Source organism: Perna viridis, chromosome 7, assembly GCF_037379345.1.
Source record: "Perna viridis isolate PV_CMFRI_1.1 ecotype Kerala chromosome 7, ASM3737934v1, whole genome shotgun sequence".
Classification (NCBI taxonomy): domain Eukaryota; kingdom Metazoa; phylum Mollusca; class Bivalvia; order Mytilida; family Mytilidae; genus Perna; species Perna viridis.
The window spans coordinates 37,918,806-37,943,173 of NC_142451.1; the positions used below are offsets into that span (position 1 = coordinate 37,918,806).

At 34.5% G+C, this 24,368-nt stretch overlaps 1 protein-coding gene across 1 annotated transcript; it reads left to right on the forward strand.

Annotated features, from left to right (window-relative positions):
* Positions 1–1,914: 1,914 nt before the first annotated feature.
* On the forward strand, positions 1,915–22,850 carry LOC148612582 (tyrosinase-like protein 1). Its single transcript, XM_088595388.1, has 4 exons — positions 1,915–2,368; positions 20,533–20,951; positions 21,273–21,391; positions 21,971–22,850. Exons 1-4 carry the CDS (start codon positions 1,915–1,917, stop codon positions 22,848–22,850), a joined length of 1,872 nt encoding a protein of 623 aa, XP_088451514.1.
* Positions 22,851–24,368: the final 1,518 nt, after the last annotated feature.

Consider the following 24,368-nt stretch of genomic DNA (forward strand, 5'->3'; position numbering starts at 1 on the left):
GAATAGAAGATGGAAAGGGAGGACAATTTTAGTGATTTAGATTTAATGTTTACGGATCTAAGGAAATATTACATTCTATAATAGTTAATAATATATAAACTGAATTTGTAAAAATGCTTTTAATTGTTAGTCATTCTCTTTTTAATAGTGCGATTCATTCCACCGAAACGGGATCCGCCATCACTTTTCGCAAGTTTTTGTTTGTTTTGTTCAATTTAAATTTACACTTTTTAATACGTTTAATTTTTTTCAAGACGAGCAATTAAGGATTTTTAATGACTGTCAGTTACTATAGAACATACGAGAGAAATGATTGGTCCAAGCAATTGTACTTTTTTGTGCAATTGAAATATTTTCAAATTTCCTAGAAAAAAATACGCTTCAATTTTTTTTTAAAACATTCAACGGGTCATAGTTTTCTTTTCCTCGTTTGTCTACCCCGGACTTGACTTTTTATGAGCAACTCGGCGGGTGTTTCTAGAAAAGCAGAGGACGCTTACCCTACCGGTGCACCTGGTCCATGCTCCCAGTTTTTAGTGGAATCCGAGTTGCTCATTTACTTTTGTTACTTTGTATGTATGATTTTAGTTACTTTATGTTCTTTGTTGTGTGTGTCTGTTTTCCATGTCTGGTCTTTGTGCCTGGATTATTTTCTTTTGATTACCGCTATAACCTTGGTTCCCTTGATTACTCTTTAACACAAATATAATAAAATTGACGAAGATACAAATAAGGGGGACACCTGGGACAAGACAATAAAAAGCACACAAGGATACATTTGTAACACACAAAGAACAAATAAATACTTGTACATGTATTTTTTTTTTCAACAAACGTTTGTAAGAAGCATTTTTATTTCTTTATTCAAGAGGTAAACAGATAGTAGTTCTCCGTACATCAGAGAAACAAAGATACTTCCAAATTTAAAAATGATTTAGAAACCAACAAAGTTCTTCCTACTAAAAGTAAAAAAAATATCTAACAATATTTTATCCAAGCTTTTCTAGAAATTGATTGTGATAGAAAGTTTCCATATCTTAACACAAATACAAATTAATTGCCGGAGATACAAACAAACTGAAAACCCCGGTACAAGACAAAAAAAAACATACAAGTATAACACACGAATAGGACGCTTACCCTATTGGTGCATCTGGTCCATGCTCCCAGTTTTTAATGGAGTCCGAGTTGCTCATTTGCTTTTGTTACTTTGTATATATGATTTTAGTTACTTTATGTTCTTTGTCGTGTATGTCTATTTTCCATGTCTGGTCTTTGTCCCCGGATTACATTCTTTTGATTACCGCCATAACCTTGGTTCTCTTGATTACTCATTCAATGAACGTTTGTTTAAACGAAATGGTTTTTTTTCTTTTTTAAAAGGTAAACAGGGAGCAGTTCCTTTTTTGGCGAAAACGAAAATATTTCAAGACTTCAAAATGACTTAGAAACCATAGAAAAGCACTTGTATAATAACTTTAAATTAAAATTTAAACTCAACACTATTCAAGTTAGAGACTACAATGCTATGCTAAGGATATTTTACCAAAATCAATATCATCATACTTTGAAGAGGCGTGCCAAACCATTCGAAATCGGAGTTTTTAATTGATGAAGAAATTGTTGGATCATGGGTACCCGATATTTACATTTCTATGAAAAATATCAATTCTGTTGCGTCTGGCTTGGATCTATTTAAAGGAAAAATTATAGTGCATCAGGAAAATGGCAAAACAGACGTTTGCTTTACGGATGTATTCTGTGAAACACCAATCGTAAGCCTTGGAATAAACTGTGATGTCGAAAGACGAGTGAGTACATCTACTCATGAATTACTACATGCTCTAGGTGTTCTGCACGAATTTAAGCGCTTTGATGCCGACAATTATATTTCCATTTTTGAAAATAGAAAAAATGAGTGTTAATTATGGATTGCTTACCAGATTTGACCCATTTAGTATATTGATGTATCGAAAAGGATCTGAGGAAAAAGGGGATCCTATATGGGACCTTAAACCTGCTTGGGATCAGCCAACTAAGCTTAGTGAACTTGACAAATTATCTTTGATTATATTATTCCCTCCATGTATTAGAGACTCGTACAATCCACAAACAAGCGCAACGTATGGTTTGCTTTCTTGTGGTCGAGAGGTTACGGAAAATCATCATCAAATCACACCGCCTGTTTGGCTCAACACATGCGGACCCTACGGACAAAATTGTCCAGCATGTCGGGTATTTAAATATGTCAGACATGATGATTCACAACAGAAGAAGCAAATAGCAAAGGTTGACTTAATCTTGAAAGATGATCCGTACTTATGGCAAGGCTTAAGTGGAATGGTCTTTTGTGGACAATGCTATGATAGTGAGTTTTTCACAAAAAGATCTGGAGAGATGTTTATTTATAAACGATGGCTTCTGTGGACCGGATCAAGGGTGGTCTTGTAAATCGTAAGGACAAATGCTGAATTCTAATTATGATCCAGACGCATTGAAGGTACATGTGTTTTTTTGAAAATGAAATTACAAATATATACAACATAATCCACGAGTAGTATAGTAAATTGATAAGGAAAATAGCGTTTGAACTATACTGTCGCAATGCAGAATGTTTGGATGAACAAATGAAAATAACAAATCACCAAATTGATAGACAAACTGTAGACAAATGTCAGAAGTATTAGTCAAAAGGGCGGGCAATAAGTTACTGTAACATGGACTATACATTTTCCTAAATATATGTTAAATTTCTTTATCCCCGATTCCTAATTAACCACTTTACACGAATATTTTTTAGTATAGTCATTGTGTACTTCCTTTAGATATTTGATACAAATGAATGATAAGAAACAATGGTATTGCCCAGTAACGTCGAATTTTATCACGTTATGTTCATTGTCCCGTTTTTTGAGTTTGAATGGATGATCACTTATAAGTTTTAGAAATATTTTGCGCTTGCACATGACTTAGAGAGTGTATGTTGTACATTTGTGGACCACGCCGATGTATTTCTATCTTTAGTTGGCACCATACTGTTTAGGACAACTTTATAACGAAAGCAAAATATAATAATATTTATAAACAACTGATTTACATGTTTCATTATTAAACGAACGCTTTCTTTTTTATTCTTCTGTTCTTAGGTCATGAGAGGAAACGAGAATATGTCAAACAAAACTGCATTTGTGGAAGCATCTTGTGGTGATCTTGCTGATAATTTCAGGACCAGTTTATCCTCAAATTGGATTGTATATTTCAAGGTCAAAATTGCAAATTTTTCTGTATTTTTTTTTTCGAAATTATAAGTTTGCTCAAAATTAGACAATAAAAAAATATCAAATGAATTTTGTTTTCTAATGGTATGACTCTATTTTATTTCATTTCAAAAACCTTTTGCTCAAAAATTTCAATTGATATATAATTATTATTTTTTTAATGCCAGAGATAGATATTCCTTCTTTTCCCCAGTAAAATTGGCAAAATTCCAACATTTAAATTTATGATACATTGGAAACTATTAAAGGGAGAGTCTTTAAATAAGTCATGCAAAAACATCCAAATGCTAGGTTGCTCAGTTGAGATGAAACTTGACATGTAATATATTTGCAATATATATACTTAAACTGTAAGATATATTTATCTTTTTTTTAATATTGTAAGAGAGTTGATATAAAGAGCGAACCTTAGATTGGCATTATTCGGACAGGAAAGGGTAAAAATTCATAGAATTTTAGCTTTTTTTTAATAAGTATTGAACTGCACCATTGACTTATTATGTGAACGAAGCGTCAGCGACGTCCTATATATGTAGAATGTAAGACCAGAACTATGAATGGCTAAAAATATTCTGAAGTAAATTTGTCGACACGGAAGTAGACGATTGTTTTGTTTTTAATACGTCGGTGGATACAATTATATATTTTTTTTAAATTTATTTGTTTATTTATTTATTAAATAATAATTTGGATAATATTGGCTGTGTAGACATGTTTTAAGCTTCCTTAGAAGGAAGTCTCACATATTCTCCTCACCGAATGAGACTTCGCCCTTGGTAACATGGTGGTGCACCGTAAACAAAGAATAAGTTCAAACCACCATAGGCATATTAGCCTAAAATCATATTAAAACTTAATTTTAACTTTAAAAGTTGCAGTTACTTTTTTTTTAAATAATAAGCAATTCGTGTTTCACTTACTGCCTCTATGTCACTCATTTTGGCAAATTTTCACCTGCCAATATTTGCTAAACAGGTTTTTTTTATCAGTTTCCTTGCAATATAGACCTTTAAAATAAAGGCATTCATCACAAAATATAAGAACTCTACTCTAAAAAGAACATTTATGACATTCATTTCAAGGTACTTGGAAAAATATTACTATTTAATAGAATATCACAGATAGGAAAACAAACGGCCAAGAAACCACAATTAGACAAAAACTGAGAAGGTGACACACTTATTTACACCTGACAAGTAAGTGTTCCACTGGTAATGATAGAACATAGTTCTAAAGCGTTCCTCTACGAGAGAACCAAGTGCAAGACCTAGTTTTCCTTTACTCTTTCGTCTTTGACTTATGAGCAACTCGGCGGTTGTTTCTAGAAAAGCAGAGGACGCTTACCCTCACCGGTGCACCTGGTCCATGCTCCCAGTTTTAGTGGAGTCCGAGTTGCTCATTTGCTTTTGTTACTTTGTATGTATTATGTTAGTTACTGTATGTCTGTTTTCCATGTCTGGTCTTTGTCCCTGGATTACATTCTTTTGATTATCTCTAGAACCTTGGTTCCCTTGATTACTCTTGCGCTGAATCGCAGTTACTAAAATTTACTTTAATATGAGGAAGGTGAAACCTTTAACGCTCCCGATGAAACACATACCTTTATACCTTTATACCTTTATCGTTATAAAGCATAAGTATTAAAAGTTCTGCAGACCCCTCATCTTCTTTACGCTTTCCCTCGCGAAGTATAAACTTATAACTTAAATGCATAGACTTATGGGTGGGTTTGTGCAAAAATACATATGCAATATAACGCCGCCAAGTTGACAGGTAAATTTGTATATGTTCCATTCTTCATCATTTAAAGCAGATTTGAAGGCATTAAATGACATACAATTTACAGTTCAATATTCTAAAATCCTTATTGAGAATGTATTCAATCTCTGCGAAGTTCTACAAGTTTTTTAACGGTTTGAGAGAGTGACCCTAGTCGAACTTGATGGTGCAAGTAAAAATGATTTCACCCAGTCAATGTCATTAATATAGCCTTGTACACCTGTATCATATCATATTAATCTCTCCGATATTCAAGAGTTGGTAAGCCTAAATTTTTCAATCTATCCTCATAACTTAGATGATTAATGTACGTGACCATTCTTGTAGCTCTTCAAAGAACTGGTTCCAGTTTTTGTATATCATTCTTCAATAAAGGGGAACCTAACACACGTAGCATATTCCAAATTGTGACGTACTAAAGACTTCAAACACCTAATTCATTTTATAATTTTGGTCAGCCCCGTGATTGCTAACTTCCAAAATTTGTAATGATAGACGGTTTTTATTGTCCTTATGCATTCTCCTATTGTCATAGTCTGAAAGTTGTACGAGCCGAAATATCCGGCTTTGGTTAGGAACTGTGAGTTGTCGTGGTCTGAAATATTTGGCTGCCACATTTTTACCATCCTTATTTGGTTTGTATTCAATCATCGAAGCTAGCAAATGTTTCCTAGACTGGTGTGGTTCTCAACTGCATTAAACAAGTATACGAGAATAAAGCTGTCAAGATGCAATGTTTAAGCTCGAAATTTTACATACACAAACCGGATTTTGATGATTTTTTTTTTCTGGTCGGAAGTATACTGAACCAATTTGATAATACAACCATTAACGCTCCGTTAAGCAGCGTATAATTATTTAATTTAGAACTCCGTTTGAAGGGCCTTTATGTTCAAAACTGGTACTAGTAACCGACCGCCTTGGTGTACAAGAGCAAGTCACACTTAATAAAATCTTCCTCAATCCTGTTGTTCCATGAGATAGCATGAAATGTGGAAGCGCGAAGATATTTGGGTTTTAACTCCCGTCATTTGAGCAGTTCTATAACTAAAAAAAAACGAAAATTAAAACCAAGGGGAAAATGATGAGATGGGAGGGTTTTCCTCATTTACTCCTAAAAGAAGAAACAAAACGGAATGATTATAACAAAAACACCATTCAAGTTCAAATTCAAGTATAAAAATCTCCATAGCAGTCTGAATGCATATAGAAAAATAACATTTCTGATGTCAGTTAAGTGTGTGTCATCCATTCTATATAAGTCCCATTCACTCTCACCGATATCAAGAGGCTGTGCACATATCCCCAGGTTCAGTTCGTTTGTTATTTTCTGTGATGTTTACCCTTTAAGTAGTTTCATCTGTGGCAGAATGATTATCAGCGAAATGGCAGTAAGGCCAGGGCAAAATAAGTATCAGGTAGAAGAGTTTGAAACAAAGTTAACAATCGATGCGCTCCTTCCCCTTTAGTAGGCTTAAATCATTTGAGCCTAGATGTACTCCCATATGGACATTGGTTTAGCCTTAAATAACTTTCTAAAGTCGGAATAAAAACCCTCCCATCTCATACCACGTGTACTGTGCCAGTGAGGATATCCTATTAAATTCCAGTCCTTAGTTAATAAGATTCACTTATCCACCAGTTGTAGTCCTCTTCGTAACGGACGATGAAGTTGAGGCACTTGAAGTTTACTATCTAGTGATCGGCACTGCTTTGAGTATAAGGCATTGATTCATTTCGGCGTGTCTGTGATTTCCCCTTTCTGTCTTCTCCAGAATTCCAGATCCCTTTCTTCCTTGTATTTCCCGTGTTAAAACGCTCTTTGAAGACGCCAATGTTTTACTTTTATGTGGCTTCATGTTGTTTTTTACCAGCAGATGCGTTGATTTACAAAGAATTGAAATATATTGTGACTTCGTTAAAACACAGGAAGGCGGATGTGTTAAGAGGAGAATAACTCTTACGTCAGGGACTATCCAAAATTCTGACCCAAACAATATTGCAAAATTATCGACTTTTATTAAGCGTGTGTAACGACAATTCCTCTTATTATAACAGAAATCTACTGTGATTGAAATGGCAGAGTTAAGAAATTTCTTTGATGGTTTGTTATTTTGTTGTTGTTAATTGTTGTTTTGTGTTTTTTTTTTCAGCAATCATTGTCAAAGCTGTTTTTCTAGACTTGAAATACTACACACCTTATCAATTAATTAATTCTGGGGAAAAAAAGGGGATTCCATAAAGAAAACGAATGGATGAAAACTCGAAATTTTTTTGTAATTTTTTATTTTGAAAGGGAAAACATGTAAGACAAACACAATACACAAACATGTACAACAAGAAAGAAGTTCAGTTCATGAAATGAAAATCATCATAATTATGAATTATATACTACAGAATTTAAAGTTCATGTATTAAAGGCTATATCGATTTTGTCTATTACCGCACCCAAAGGCATTCATTTTGTAACAATTTTGTATTTTTGTGTAGAGGATATGTAACAAGTAGAATATTTATCAATCTTAATACAATGTTTTAAGTATTCTATTCCTCCAATTACACACGGATTAACATTTTTACATATGCACTTAAATATATAATACTTCAAAAACAGTAGCACATGGTTAATCATATTTTTAAAAAGATGTTCCTCGTCTACCCACAAAATAATTTCTTTTGCATTGAAAGGTATTAAAATACCTAGCTCATCAAACCATGGAAGAATCCTATGAAGTAATTTTAACTGGAAATTTTTTTAAAAAAGAATTTCTTTAGGCTAAAAAGGCCATGGAATAATAATTATGCAAATCGTCTAGTTCAGAATTCAAATCACTTTCCCAATTTTGTTGGGAATTAATATTATTGTCCCTTTTCTTCTCTAAATATAACTTATAAAAATATCGGCAATTTTTGGCATTTTTCTTGATAAAATCTATCACTTAATCTTCAATGTTTGGCAATTTATTACAATTACCAATTAATGCTTTCCATCTGCCTGGTATGGCGCTGATAATTCCAAAATATACCATTCTCTGAGAACTTAGGTTTAATGCACAGTTTTCCCCCTATTTTCAAAAATGGGTTAAGCCATAAGGATTGTTTTAAAATGGAATCAACATCCATACCATTTGGATCTTTTGGGTTTTTCCAAATAGAAAAATTGATAAATACATCTCTTCATAAAGAATTTAGTTTTTGTGCCAAAATTAAAGAAAATATTTTGAATCTCCCTTAGGATGGTATCAGGGGGATTTGGAAGCACTGTTAACACCTGTACTAAAATAGGAAGAGCTAAGGTCTTGATAACAGTTATCCTTCTAATATATTTCAGTTCTCTATAGCCCCGTGCAGGTCCGGGTGTTAAAAGAATAGGCCTGCAGCAGCGCTAAGCTTGTCGTAAAAGGCGACTAAATAGTGCTCAGAAACCTAGCCGGGGGCTAGGCGCTCTGCCCACAGAGCAACTGGGATGTGTGCCCCAGGTGGTGGAATGGGGTACCCCTGGCGTGTTACATGCTGGGGTTGTCAGGCTATAATACGGAAAACCTGACCGCAAACCATAGTGGTGCACCGTGTTGGGAAAGATGCCACGTTCCTCGCACGTTAAAGAACCCTGCTGTGGTATTCGATAGGAGTAGGAACCTTTGCGCTCCGCCACAGGAGGCTAAATTGCCCGACCTTACCCATCCCCCCTTTTTCCAGTGGCAATCAAAATTTGTCGACCCTATTGCCCTTGTGTCCCATCCTTTTTTTTTTTTTTTTTTGCATTTCATGTTCATTGTATCATCCATTTCATGTTCATCGTCTGAATATAGCTGAAATATTGCTGCTCGGACGTTAAACCCCAACAAACAAACAAACAAACAAACAGTTCTCTATATGTCCATGTGTTAAGTATAGACCTGATACTCTGAATTTTATCAAAAAAATTGCAAATGGTTTTGTCAATCTTTGTTAATTAAAACCATATGCCCAGTAATTTAAACCTTCCCGCGTGATTCCATTTTAAATTTTTGTGAGGAAGAATTTCCTCCCCACATCCCTTTCTTGAACCAATCCATATTGCTTCCGTCTTGTCAATATTTACTCCCAAACCAGCGCACTCTAAGAATTTGTCAAAGAGATATAAGGAATTTTCTAATGAAATTTCACTGTCATACAGGATTAAAAAAGAGTCGTCCGTGTATTGACTTAGTAAGAACTCAGAGTTACCGACACCGGACACATTTGGGTCATTTTTAAGCGCTGCACTCTGCAACTCTAAAACCATAATAAATAGATAGGGTGACAGTGGGTCACCCTGGCGAACCCCATTTCTAAAGAAAAACATTAAGCCGGGGGCTAGGCGCTCTGCCCACAGAGCAACTGGGATGTGTGCCCCAGGTGGTTGAATGGGATACCCCTGGCGTGTCACATGCTGGGGTTGTCAGGCTATAATACGGAAAACCTGACCGCAAACCATAGTGGTGCACCGTGTTGGGAAATATGCCACGTTCCTCGCACGTTAAAGAACCCTGCTGTGGTATTCGATAGGAGTAGGAACCTTTGCGCTCCGCCACAGGAGGCTAAATTGCCCGATCTTACCCATCCCCCCTTTTTCCAGTGGCAATCAAAATTTCTCGACCCTATTATCCTTGTGTCCCATCCTTTTTTTTCATTTCATGTTCATTTTATCATCCATTTCATGTTCATCGTCTGAATATAGCTGAAATATTGTTGCTCGGACGTTAAACCCCAACCAACAAACAAACAATTTAAAAAGCCCGTCAGTGTTTGACTGAAAATATTAGCTAAAACTGGTTTTAACCTATTAGCCAAACTTGTAGTTGCAATCTTGAAATCAACACACAGAAGAGTAATAGGTCGCCAATTCTTGAGATAAAATTTTGACTTGCCTTCTTTTGGAATGCAAGTAATAACCCCCTGTCTGACTAATCGAAACCCGTGCAGGTCCGGGTGTCAAAAGAATAGGCCTGCAGCAGCACTAAGCTTGTCGTACAAGGCGTCTAAATAGTGCTCAGAACCCTAGCCGGAGACTAGGGCGCTCTGTCCACAGAGCAACTGGGTTGTGTGCTCCAGGTGGTGGAATTGGGTATCCCTAGCGTGTTACATGCTGGGGTTGTCAGGCTATAATACGGAAAACCTGACCGCAAACCATAGTGGTGCACCGTGTTGGGAAAGATGCCACGTTCCTCGCACGTAAAAAAAACCCTTCTATGGTATTCTCCCGGAGTAGGAACCATAGGGCTCCGCCACAGGACGCTAAATTGCCCGACCCTACCCAATTCTCCCTATTTCCAGTGGCAATCAAAATTTCTCGACCCCATTATCCTTGTGTTCCATCCCATTTTCATTTCATCATCAATTCATGTTCATTTTATCATCCACTTCATGTTCATCGTCTGAATATAGCTGAAATATTGTTGCTCGGACGTTAAACCCCAACAAACAAACTGACTAATCGAAAAATTGCCTTTGTCTAATGCTTCATTTAAGCATTTCCACAAAGATATCTTAATATCATTCCAGAAAAATTTATCATTCTACTGTAAACCCACCTATGCCTGGCGACTTCGAAATTTTTCATGTTTTTAGAGAGGACAGACATTCCTGAAGTGTCAGACGACCCTCACAGAGACCAACCTCTTCCTCGGTAGGTTTAGTAATATATGGGTTATCATGTTGAAGAAATTTCTCTCTGTCTCTGTGGTAATCGCCTAACACTGGGTCAGAGCTGGTATATAATTTTTTGTAAAAAAAAGTTTCCGCTTCCTGCGAATAAGCTCAGGTTCAACAACCTCAGTATTATCAACCAAAAATATCTTTGGTATGACCTTTTCTAAATAATGCTTCTTCTCTGAATTACAGAAATAATTTGTTCCCTTTTTCCATCTACCTGCCATCTTGCGTTTGCCCTTGTTATAATACCCTGGGCCTTCTTTTCTCTCAAAGTTTTATCTGAGACTCAACATTATTGCATTTCCTCACGTATGTTGTCCGTGGGATTTTGTATAAAATTTTCCCTTAGACTAATTTATTCAATCTGTAACTCATTTTGTCTTTTGTCTCTTTCCTTCTTTAAAGTCTGGACTGGACTGCACCATAAAAACCTATTGTCTATGGGATGATGTATCCTCCATATGTCTAGTAAATCAAATTCTTGCATAATATCATGCACTCTCCGTTGCGAAAGGGGGTTGTTCTCCCTATTGTAATTCAATGTGTCAAGATCATACTTTTGAACAACATTTCAATCACCAGCAATAATTATGGAGGTATTACCAAATAGAGTGATATGATTTTTAATGGTATCGAAAAACGTGGGTTTGTCATCATTGGGTCCATACAGTGCGGCTAACGTCAATCGGTATTCCTATCTAAAATAATGAAGTCCCCAGATTTATCCATTATCTCATCATGTAACCTATACTCAATAGAATTTTTAAACAGAATTGCAACTCCTCTGCTTGTGCTGGAATGAGAGCTAAACTTTACAGTGCTCTCCATTCATGTAACCATTTTCATTCTTTATCACTACCACAATGTGTATGTACAAATATAGTTATATCAAATAAACCTTTATATTTAGAAAAATAATATCACACCTTTTAACATTATCTCCTAATCCGCTACAATTCACACTTCCAATTGTTAACAATGACATAATATATTTATTAGATTTGAAAATACACACACACACACAAATACCATGGATGTACCTATTGGAGCGGCAATATCTATATTCTGATTCAGATAGATTGCAGTAACAAAAATATATTCATGTACGTATACTTAGGTATGTCTACAATGTTTCCCATCTGTATCTTTTTTATTCATGACAAGTTTGCTTTTCAATGGTTGAAAAGAGGAGTTTCTTCTAACTGGGAAAAAAAAAATAATAATAGATGAACAAATAAATAATATATCAAGAGAGATATATATTTCGGAAGATGTTTTTGCCAAAAAAAAGAAAAAATAAATAAAAATGAAAAAAAGTTAAGTAAAAATAAACAAATGCCAAAGAGTGAGGTGTGTAATGTGCTCTAGCATATTTAAGTCTAATTTAAAGTTCCATATTAGAGGATACTGTATAGTAAGTACTATATTATAATGTCTCCTACAGAAATGTTTTTAACTGATTCTGTTGTAAGAATACATCTTGCAAAATTTCAGTGAAAAGCATTATTACAATAAATCAGTTACATCTCAATTATCAAACTATGACAGCTCACACTATGTAAAAAAAATATGCCAGAATAATTTTTACACAAAGAGTTATTCATTTATGGCCGTCAACAATCTTCAAATGTATCAATCATGTCCTTATGAACCTAGAGAAACCATGTTTACATTATTCATGTTCAAACAATGTACTCAAGGCAAATAGGCAAAATAAAGGTACTCAAGAGTAAGAAAAACAATATAAATATCGAGTGACTATCATCTGAGACATATATTGTATGTCACTTCTATCATGTACTCTATAATTATAATTTTCATGTACATTGTATAATTCAATATGTTGCGAACACTAATTATTTACACTGTCACTTGTGTCGAAAAAAATGTTTGTAACGTTATAATTTGCGATATCATTCCATTTATCTGATAATAGATCTAGGAATATAGACTGTAACCCATCCTAAGTTATAGACACATTTATTCCAACCTTTAACTTACATGTATGCATGAACTTTTATGGGATCTATATGTGTATTTATGGAACGAACTAAATTAAGTTATTTTCATATTAAGGGGCTGTCAGTGCTTTACCAGCTATTCTTTTCAATGCAAAACACAGTTTAAATTCATATAGAAACACATTTTTAACATATTTACACTTCTCTATTAATAGGAAATAAGGAAGGTCTCATAAATCTATGATTACTTGTCCCTAATTTTCTGGCGGATATTGTCGAACAGATCGAATCTGTGCCTGTCACCGTCTGTATCTGTTCCGTAGATGTGACCATTGAAGTATCATGCATCGGCTATCTCTTCGTGCAAATACAGTCTATTTAATAGTCCCTGGTTCTTTTGTGTGACGTCATCGACGATTTTGATCTCCATCTTGTCAACTAGTTCTTTCCTCTTTTTCATCATAGCAATTTTAGACTCCATTCGTAGGAACGTAACGAGGATTGGCCTTGGCAGATCCCTCTTCCCAGTGATACGATGAATTGCCACGATTTTTTAGGGATCTAGAGTCAAGTCTGACTCATCCTTTAAGAATTGCAGAAATTCACTACCTAGCCTTTCTCCCTTTCGTTCTGGTAGGTTGTGTATCTTAATATTTTTTTCTTTCTGGAGTATTGTTCATTCCAGTTTGCCATGCTAAGACTTTCAGTAGCCATTTTTTCCATTTTCCCCATCTCATCCTTCATGCGTCTCACATCGCTGTGCAGAGATGCATTCTTTTCTAGCAGATTCGCATTGTTTTTTTTTTTTGTTTTTTTTTTGTTTTGGTTTTTTTTTTTTTTTGTTTTGTTTTTTGTTTTTTGGTTTTTTTTTTTCCATAGCCTCCATTTGTCTACTACTGACGCTACTGAATCTCTGATCGTAATTTTCTCTCAGTTTTGAGATCTTGTGGTCAAACTCTTCTGTCATTTCTTTTTTAATTTCTTTTTTAATCTCCGATTTCATTCTTTCATACATGTTCTCATAACAGTAGTGACCATTTGTTCAATATCATTCTTTGTCATGATTTTATCTATCGGGTTTTTAATTTCGTCTAATTGTTTTGCAATGCATATTGAGTGGTCGGAACTCAAAACTCGAAATTGAAGAAATCTTATAATTTTATAATAAACAATCAGTTTCAGTAGTATTTAACTGTATGTATATAAGCAACATTTCATTATTCAACAATCAAGGTAAAGGAAACTAATGCCAGCTGACTTCAAACAAAGGGTAATAACTCTTAACAAAAGTCAAACATTTTACATATACATTGTTCATGAAAATTTAAAACATACTTGTTAATTTGCTATTGCTATTTTTTAACCTATTTGAAAGTATTTTTAACCCAAGTGAATGTCCTGTCGGCAATCTTCGGAAATAATGTCGAAAAATAATTAGATTAGAGCTTTTGATCTTCTTTGATTAAAAAAAAATTTGTTTTCACAATATTCTGATGGTAATGTGGACATTTATTGCTTCAAATGCATTTTTGATAACTTATCAGAAAAAATCAAATTAGAATCAAAACTGAACAAATTTGGCAGCTAAAGCAGCTATAAAGAATAACTGGAAAGATTCATTCTTTTCGCTCTACATCTAGGCAAGTTTTTTTTTCAGTGTTTGTACAAATTCTGTCGTAGCTTCAAAATTGATTTTTATAAGAGAAAAACATGAATATTTATTCCTGTCTGAGTAAATATGGCATTTTTCGCATTCATTTTACGTAGTCGTATGAAATGGTGAACTGTATGCTTATTATAACATTAACTGTGAAATTACTGTATGACTGTATTTATAACTGTATTTATATGTGGTACACAACAACATGTACATGTATCTCGTCTTTTGTTAATATTCAAAACAAGTTTTTCATGAATTTCCAGACTGAAATAGTTAATAAATATATATGATTATATTAGTTTTACCTTCATGCAAGTATCAATCTAATTAAGGGCCAATCCATATAATATCAAGACTCTGCATAAGGTAAGGTGATTAATGGTGTCGAAACACCCCTGGAACCAACGGTGCCTTTTTGGTCTATATATGCTATATTTTAAGTGACAATAGTCCTTTTAAAATAAATATGTACTTTTGAGAAAACTACACTTTAACCTCCCACTATAATCAACCAAATCAAACCAAATCAAGAACAATAACTCTTGCGAAGTGCTATTTTCATGTACAATTTATATAAATTTTATGTCAAAAGCGCAACACCAAAATAGGAAAGCTAAGACTAGTCATGTGGTCTATAATTGTTTCTGGACAAGAAAAAACACTGTGGTGGGTTTTGGACATGCATTTTTTTTTTTAATAAGACTGTTACTTAAGGAAGTAGACCTAGGGCAAGTGACAAAACTCTTTCAAGTCATCGGAACGTTTGTATTCAGCATTTTACATTAATCTCGTGTAAGCATTAGAGTAACTTAGCAAGGACTGATTTCATTCTGTTTCAAATGTAAGCTTGAAGGGATTTGGTTAAATTGAATAAATTATGATACTAACTTATCACTGATTTCAAGAGTTATGTCCCTTACTATAGGTCTACCTCCTTTATTGGACTCGGTGTTAAATTACATATTTGTCTGCTTTTTTTCCGATAATTTGTGGAAAGAAATTTTAAATATAAAACCATGCATAGAAGACAAAAGTTGAACTCGTGAAAAGTACAACACATAAAGGATCATAATAAAATTAAAAAGTTTTTGTTCGTATATAACAGGAAAATATACGATTTGTAATAATTTGCATTAATGATCAAAAGGAATAATGATGGACAGTGTAACCAATAAGAATATAATAATCAAACAATATCAATCAATAGTTCGAATTAATTTCTGTATGAATTATTCTTTGTAATGACCTACATTTGTTACAGGAGATGAGGTAGATTCAATGCGTATTTCAGATTATTTGGCAATGTATTTAGAAATCATTTGATCTAGAAAGCATCTGATTTTTTGAATCTTTAAGTTCCATAAATAGATATCCTATGATAAGAAAGAATAATTCAGACGGGCAAGGTAACACGCAAACCTCCACCTACGTTCAGTGGTTCGGACATCATTCAATCTCTTCCACACACATTTAAGCACTTCCTGATTTAAGTACGTATCACTCGGCTACTTTATCAGATCTGCTATCCAGAAGGCATAAAGGAAGATATTTACAGCACAATGTACAACGTATAATTTTCATTAATCGGCAGGGTTTAGCACTTTGAGAGATGTAATAGCTTTGAAATAACATATAATTGTTGCGCGCAGGGATTGGAATGCATTGTGGTTTACGAGTCTGTATTTGATCTGAAATCAACTGCATCATTGGAAGAATCCCTTGATATAAATCTGGCTAAGAAAAATTAAGGTCACCAAGATCCAAAAGGAAGTAAAAAAGAACTTAAGCCAGGAACACCAATAACGATCAGACTAAGAAAGCACACACAAAAAGGAACATGAAACACCAAACAGCACAAAATAGAAACAAAAGCAAAACTCGAAACCACTAAATACTAGGAAAATGGACTATGTGTACCGGAAGAGTAATGGTCACAATAAGCACCTCGTTTTGATATTTTCCCTCACTATATAGTCTAGGTTTATGACCGAAGTCAATAAGCACCTCGTTTTGATATTTTCCCTCACTATATAGTCTAGGTTTATGGCCGAGGTCAGTTAAGTTTAATGACCTTCTATGTTTTGTTGATTGACATAATGGCTCAATCAATAAAAATCGTCATTCAGCCTTAAACCAATACAAACAATTTATTTGGTGGCTTAAATATGTCAATATACTGAAAGAGTAGTATGTGTAAGTGTAATGCAAATATTTTTTTCTTCTTTGAAATGCAACATATTATCATTATATTTTAGCAGAACTTGGTCCGGTTCAGATTTTTTTTAAAAAGGTGGGTTCCAGAAAAAACGATGGCTTTTATTTAATTTTTTTTTTTTTTTTTTTTTTGTAATTTGCCCAAATTTGGCTCAAAGTTTTTTTTTAATAAAATGGGAGATAATTCCAACCCCGAACCCTCCACCCCTCAAGGATCACTACAAGGCGACACGTAGATTGTCACAGTTATCTCATATTTGAAGATGGAAATTTATACATTAAGCTCCAATATTTTTTAATCATAGTATGTATCCATAACAATTCACCGGAATTTAGACATCATATTATGGGTATTTTCAACAAAAGCAATATACATTTCTTTTACTATGATTATTTATAAGCTTTAAACAAGATGATGAATGGTAAAACCATTATTCAAAGAGAGAACAAAGACCAGAAAACACGACATATCATACTTAAATTGATAACCCAGAACGATATAATTAGTACATAAAAATACCTGTCAATATTGACACCGAGGAAGATTTGTTTTTTATATATCAGAAAATCTTGATAAAACACAAACTTAAAGGTTAAGCAGTACTACTATTTACATTTGTACATGCTAACCTATAGACTATTTCGCTTTAACTGAAGGGCAGTACACGTACAAGCTTTGGGGTTTTTTTTTGTTCTGCTTATCCTCTATATCTCGAAGTATATGTCACGCATGCTCATCGACTCATCGGCATTTAATACGGTTTATGATTGATTGATTGATTGTTGGGGTTTAACGTCCGAGCAGCAATATGTCAGCTATATTCAGACTATGAACATGAAATGGATGATAAAATGATCATGAAAAGATGATGAAACGAAAAAGAAAGGATGGAACACAAGGGTCGAAAACTTTTGATTGCCACTAGAAAAAGGGAGAGGTGAGTAAGGTCGGGCAATTTAGCTGCCTGTGGCGGAGCGCAAAGGTATTACTATCGAATACCACAGCAGTGTTCTTTAACGTGCGATGAACGTGACATATTTCCAAACACGGTGCATCACTATCGTTTGCGGTTAGGTTTTCCGTATTATAGCCTGACAACCCCAGCATGTAACACGCCAGAGATACCCCATTCCACCAACTGGGACACACAACCCAGTTGCTCTGTGGGCAGAGCGCCCTAGCCCCCGGCTAGGTTTCTGAGCACTATTTAGTCGATTTTACGACAAGCTGCTGCAGGTCTATTCTTTTTTAAGTTTAAGTTAAGTCATTTTTACCATTGTATCAAAAACAAAACTCATTAACGTGTTGGAGACACATGTACAGAACACATTAACGTGTTGGAGACACATGTAGAGAACACATTAACGTGTTGGAGACACATGTAGAGAACACATTTGCCAATTCAAAGCTTATACACAGCCAGTGTTACATGTAATCCTCCTTTTTAAGCAAATAAGTACTACACTGGGTATACAGCTTGGCGGATTTGTAATTTGCAGTTCTCGTATCCTTGGGGGTTCAAAGCTATAATTTGTTGATCTCTGTGCAAATTTCTTCGAAATTAACTGAATTTTCAAACAAAACGGGACCCGCAACTAGCAACAAGACTAAGTTGTGATATGATATATAATCAATCAAGTTTCCCTTCCAGAAAAAAACAGCAGCATCATCAAAAACATCAACAGTAACAAAATAACAACAACAACAACAACAATAATAATAATAATAATAATAATAATAATAATAATAATAACAATATTATTAATAATAATAATAATAAATGATGATAATAATTCTTATAATAATTGTTATTTTATCTTTATGGTGGTTTGTTTTCAACAAATCCGTCGCATCGAAACCGAATCTGGCCTTATTGAATCCTCGAGCCCAGGCAAATGTGAATGATAATGTTATCCTTCTGGTGAAATATGGGAAGTTGTTCTATGCAATTAAGCACTCACAAAAATATATATTAGCTATCTGGAAATGTATATATTTAGAAAGACTTAAGTTTTAATTTAATATTTTGTCAAAATAATAAAAAGCCTGTCTCAGGTGACCTGGTTTAAAAGTTGAAACAACAAAATAGGCGTTCTGAATCAAACTTAACACTCAAGTTTGCATGTTTTTCTATGCAATAATTTAAGAGATAGCCCTTTGTAATATAAACGGTAAATAACACAAATTTTGGATTATCCTGCATCAACATAAGAATGTACCCGTTCCTGAAACTAGTTTAAAATATGAACATGTACACGCTCGGGTCATACTTATAACCGATAAAAAACAACATTTCACTTAAGATTAAGGAACTTTATCTTTCAATCGACAAAACCACCAGTTTACTTAAATATTGTGTTTCCACTTGCAATATAATTGTTTTAGTTACGTCACGTGACTTTAAATAATACGATGTCGTGTTAATATAGATGACATGGCACTCACATTTCTTATTTAAATCGAATGTGGTTACAAAAGTTGATATCCTCATCCTCAAACATCTAACCTATTTCATTTCATTTACATGGGCATGAATTTAAGCACAAAAATTCAACTGCTTTCAAATCTTCTTTGTAAATTCTCTCTACCTGACTATTGTAAGTGTTTGTTCTTCAATAATACGAAAATTACGCGTGTAGAAAAAAGTAATACATTAATTCCTTCTACGCGTTCTAAGCTAAAATGATTTATTTTGGACATGGGCGATTGATCACACATTTAACAATTTTTATCATCAAGTGCAGTTCATGATTTGATCATTTTTCGAGATTGGAGGACTATCGAACGGGTCATTGTAGGAGCAAAGTAAAGGTTTGTGCAAATTCCGACTAAATTCCGGATAAATAATAGTATGTAAGAACGTTAGAAGATACATGTATTATCTCCGTACTGGAATATCGTGATGTTTCATCATGCTGCATCATAGCAGTTGCGGAAATAAATTCAAAGCGCAATGATTTTCGTTCTTCTCATTGAGTATTCTGTTACATGTATTAAACCGGAGAGGTTACTGTGAAATAGAAATACCGATTTGATGTAATTGAAATTTGCAGATTCTTTTTTTTCCTCAAAATTCAAGTAGTTCTTGTTATTCCTTAATTCGTGATGTAAATTCATATTTTTCCTATATATGTACTAAAACATTTTCGAAACGCTACAAAAATGTAACATGATAATCATCTTTAGATAAGGGCCGGCGTGTGAGAAAGTCTAATCCGGGTTTTGGAATCTTCTTTGATACAGAATATTTGTCATGGTGCATAGCTTGGCTGGTGGAATATTATACTGCATTTTTTATTAAACGGCCACTGGATATAAAGTAGACTTTTGCACATATCAGTAGAGAAAATAGTGGATACTGGGAAATAATATGCAATTCTACATAACTAAAAAATTTAAACCATCACACTTTTATCATAACTGAATATTTGTAAAAGTGTAAAATATGGTGGCTATGCTAAATATGGCATACACGGTGTTGCTGAATTTTTTTCTGTCACATAACTGGTTCAGAAGCGTTCTCGCAAAAGCAAAAGAATGAGAACAACTTTCACTTGAAATTCAAGAAGCGACTTTCTTGTATCACTTATGACCTGAATGTTTTTTGTATGCCCTTTGTGGTAATTCCTTTATATGTTAATACAGTGGTCGGTAATGTGAAAGCGTTCAACTAATCAAATATATTATATGGGCCAGCTCTGTTGTAATATACCGACTTTGAAAAGGTTGTTGTTTTAAAAAGTCTAGCTTCTATGGTGTATACATGACAGTCGCTGTATTTAAGTTCATTAGCATACATCAACGCATGTAATATAACATATTACATGATATATTACAACAAAAGTTAAAAGATACAAAAACTATTTTACCCTCTCTGTCACAAAATTGAATTTTCGGAAATTTAAGGAATTGAAGCTCTAACGCTTGTTGAATTTTTTTACATGTGTAAAATATTTTTCATAGGAAAAGACATGATTATCGTAGCGGTATTCCTAGGAATCGCTTTGTGTATTGACAGTGTCGCTCTTCAACTTGAAGGTAGGAATGGAATGCCCAGAAACTTTGCTGAATGCATGGAGAACGATGTTCTAATAGCCGAAATTAAGAACATGACTCACTTGGAGGTCCAGGTATTCTGTAAAGATTTACTTGTCGCCCAAATAGAAGAGAGGGCAGTAGAAATGAAAAATCCAAATATAACCAGCTATATCAAGCACTTACTAAGGGGGATAGTTTCAGAAATGACCGGCGACAAACACGTGCGAAACAAAAGGAATATTTTTGGCGGAGGCAGCGTATTCAGACGCGAAATGCGTGAGCCGCCATACGATAGGACCTGGGGTTGCTTTGTAAGAGGGGTTCAAAGGCTAAAAAACGACTACGTAAGTAATTACATGTAATATAGTTAAATTAATTTTAGATATATGGTATTTTCAATCAATTAGACAAAATGAATAAAGGAAGCTTAAATACAGACTACAGCATTCCTACAGAGAGACAACACACTGCCGATGGCAGCAAAGTTTGATATCGTTTTTTCGCCGTTCAAAGAATAACACGTCATTTTTGTATTAAACCATAAACTGATAGGTTCTTTCCACAAATGATAAAAAGCAAAATTGACTAAAAGTGGTAACAAATATAAAATAATAAATAAAATGATGAGTGAGTGTACGAAAACTCACTTTACCGCTTTTTCGCAGAGTGTGAGCAGAACTATGAACACGTATGACGTCATATGTTCCCTGCATTCAGGAAGATCAGTTCCAGTCGCCCACAATGGACCTGGATTTTTTGGTTGGCATAGAGCATTCATCAGAATGTAGGTAAACTAAATGTACTACTAAGACCTCCAAGAACTACATTAAAACCTGCCTAATCGAAATAATTGACTCGGAATGCTTAAAATGTTATGATGTAATATGAGGCGGGGAGGTAATCTGCAAGAGAACAAAGAAAATTTTGTCACTTATTATAAGTTGGATGACGTCTTAATAGACTTGGAACGACTTGCCTCCGGGTTGAGTTGTCCAATATTTCATTTTAATTTTTGCATCTGTACCACGTGATTTACCCAGGATTACTTCCTGTCAGACTGAAACCAGACATTCACTACTTAAAATCATAGAATATAATAGTATAGACTATAAGCGGCAGAGTTCACTCTTGTTATAAGTAAACTGATATATTTGAAACACTACCGGTTACCATTCAATATACAAGTCATGTGAATCATGCAACCAACAAAAGTTGTTCAACAAAATTTTGAATAAATAGACTAAATGTATTCAATATTATTCTTTCAGCGGATTAAATTAATCATGCAGGATAGATACTAAAAAAAAACAATAATATCTAGAGTGGGCAGATCTAATTGTTTTCGTTGATCGAAATTTTGTAGAATGGAGTTTGCTATTGGCTGCCCCATCCCTTACTGGGACACTACCATCGATTATGCTATGGACGACCCAACTCAGTCGATCACCTGGTCACCTAAATATTTTGGAAATGGATATGGTATGGTAACGACTGGACCATTTGCTAGACTTCCAGGTAGAATACCAATTATACGGAACATCAATGCTGCTGGTTGGCTCATGTCGAATCGGGATATTGATCTCGTACTTTCCAAAACAAACTTTGTCGAGTTTACCGAACCCTCGCCCTGTGACAGTGGTAATAGGGGTCTATATAGCTTTGAATGTATGCACGATGGTACACATGTTTGGATCGATGGTACCGTCGCAGTTACAGATACTGCTCCACTAGATCCAATGTTCTTTCCTTTCCATGTTTTTGTTGACAAAATTTTCAAGGAATTTAAGAGAAAACTGGGCAGAAATAGCGTTTATCCTGACAATAGCGTACCCGGACATGGACCAAATGATCGTATGGTATTTTACGATGTATACCCAGGAATAGAACCGCTAACACACAGCCAAGCCTATGGCGATGCTCTTGATAGTCTTATTGATTTCTCTCAAAAACCACAATGTCCTATGTGTTCTGGAAGCAGCGATTTATATTGCGAAAGGGAAAGAAACATCTGCCTTCCGCGTAAACGTGAAGGGATGGATGCCATGGCGAGAGCTCAAATGGCTATACGCACTTCAATCGGAACTCATATGATGGACGTAATGGAGCCGGATATGCCAGTTCGAGCTGATCGACTTATTCAACGTTTTGGTCCGCTGCCGTTTCCCGGACCAAAATTCCGTGCCGCTATGCGCGATAGCCGGACAATGGGAAAATCGATGCCTTTTATGACCGATTCGAATTAAATTCATGTACATGTATATGGTAGTGGTAAAAAAATATGACAAACCTGGAGCATCAAATGTGGAATGTTTACACTGCAACCGCTGCATTGATCCTCTTTCTGTGAATAGTTCTTCCAGATGTTTTTTTTTAAACCAAGGTCAACTTTTCATATGAGCTCCGACTTTCTCCTTCAAATTGCCGATTATATGCAGTTACTATCTTAGAAAGGAAATATACCTACTGCGCTTGAACTCTCGTTTTGATTGGAAGGCCAAAGGAAAATTATGTCTGTTTGTGGTTTCATACCTTAAAAAGTGTCATAGATAGATAGGGATTTCTTTTTTCTTTTTTTTTTTTTTTCCTTTTTTTTCTTTTTTTTTCCCAAGGAGTCTACAATGTTGCTTGTTGCTAGTAGTTTTTACTTGTATCCATTTTATTTTTATAATATTTCTCTATAAAGAAAAATACATTTCAAATACAGTTCATATTTTTTTAATCAGTTCCTAACTGTTGTGTGAATTAACTTCGTCTGTAATCCATTTTGATTTGTGTAAGGCTTTAGCATTTAAAGTGCACCTTCTGTATTTTCCTCCTCTTTACTATTAAAATAGGACAGAATGTCTATAGTAATGCGAACTTGTGGCAGCGACCCAACATTTATTGTATACTGCTGTGACTGATCCAGCAGGTTTTAGGGACTGAAACTTTTTTTTGGGGGGGGAGGATTTGTAAATTGTGAGCAGAAATTTGGCATGAGCAAATAATAGAACTCGGCAACTGAAGTACATTTCCTGGGGCCGTTTTAAGTGAGTATAAATAAGTAAGTAGATAATATGATGCACCTTTTGACATCCATATTGGTTTGGATAAAAAATGAAATAGAAGGTGCTCAATGGGAGGGTGTAATAAAAATCTGTTTCATTCAATTCTAGTCAATGGTGCTGGAGGAGTAACGGATAAGAGATATGTTCCCTATGTCCTCAGTTAAACAAATTGCTAAAGTCTGTGTTTTGCTATGTGAAACCCCCAAATTGATTTTAATTAAAATTTGAAGTAGAAGGTGCACTATGGGAACATGTAATCAAGATTCTGTGAAAGTTTTATTCAAATCATTCAGTGGAACAGAAAAAGTAACGGATAAGAGATGAATCTCTATGTCCCCATATTCACTGACGAAGTCCATGTTTTGCTATGTGAAACCCCATACTGATTTGGATCAAACTCTGAAATAGAAGGTGCACAATGGGAACAAGTAATAAAGTTTTTTGTGAAAGTTTTATTCAATTCCATTTAGTAGTAAAGGAGGAGTGACGGATAAGAGATGAGCCCTGTGTAACAGGAAGGAAGGACATACGGAAGGACGGACACCCTATCACTAAAAACCCCCGGTACTTTAATGACAAGCTACAGTAGCCCTTAGAAGCTCCTATGACGAACTATAAAACACATATACATACAAATAAATGAAAAACTAATCAGACAAGACTATAAATTATAGCTAAAAGAAAATTTAATCACAAATAATATAGTATCATAAC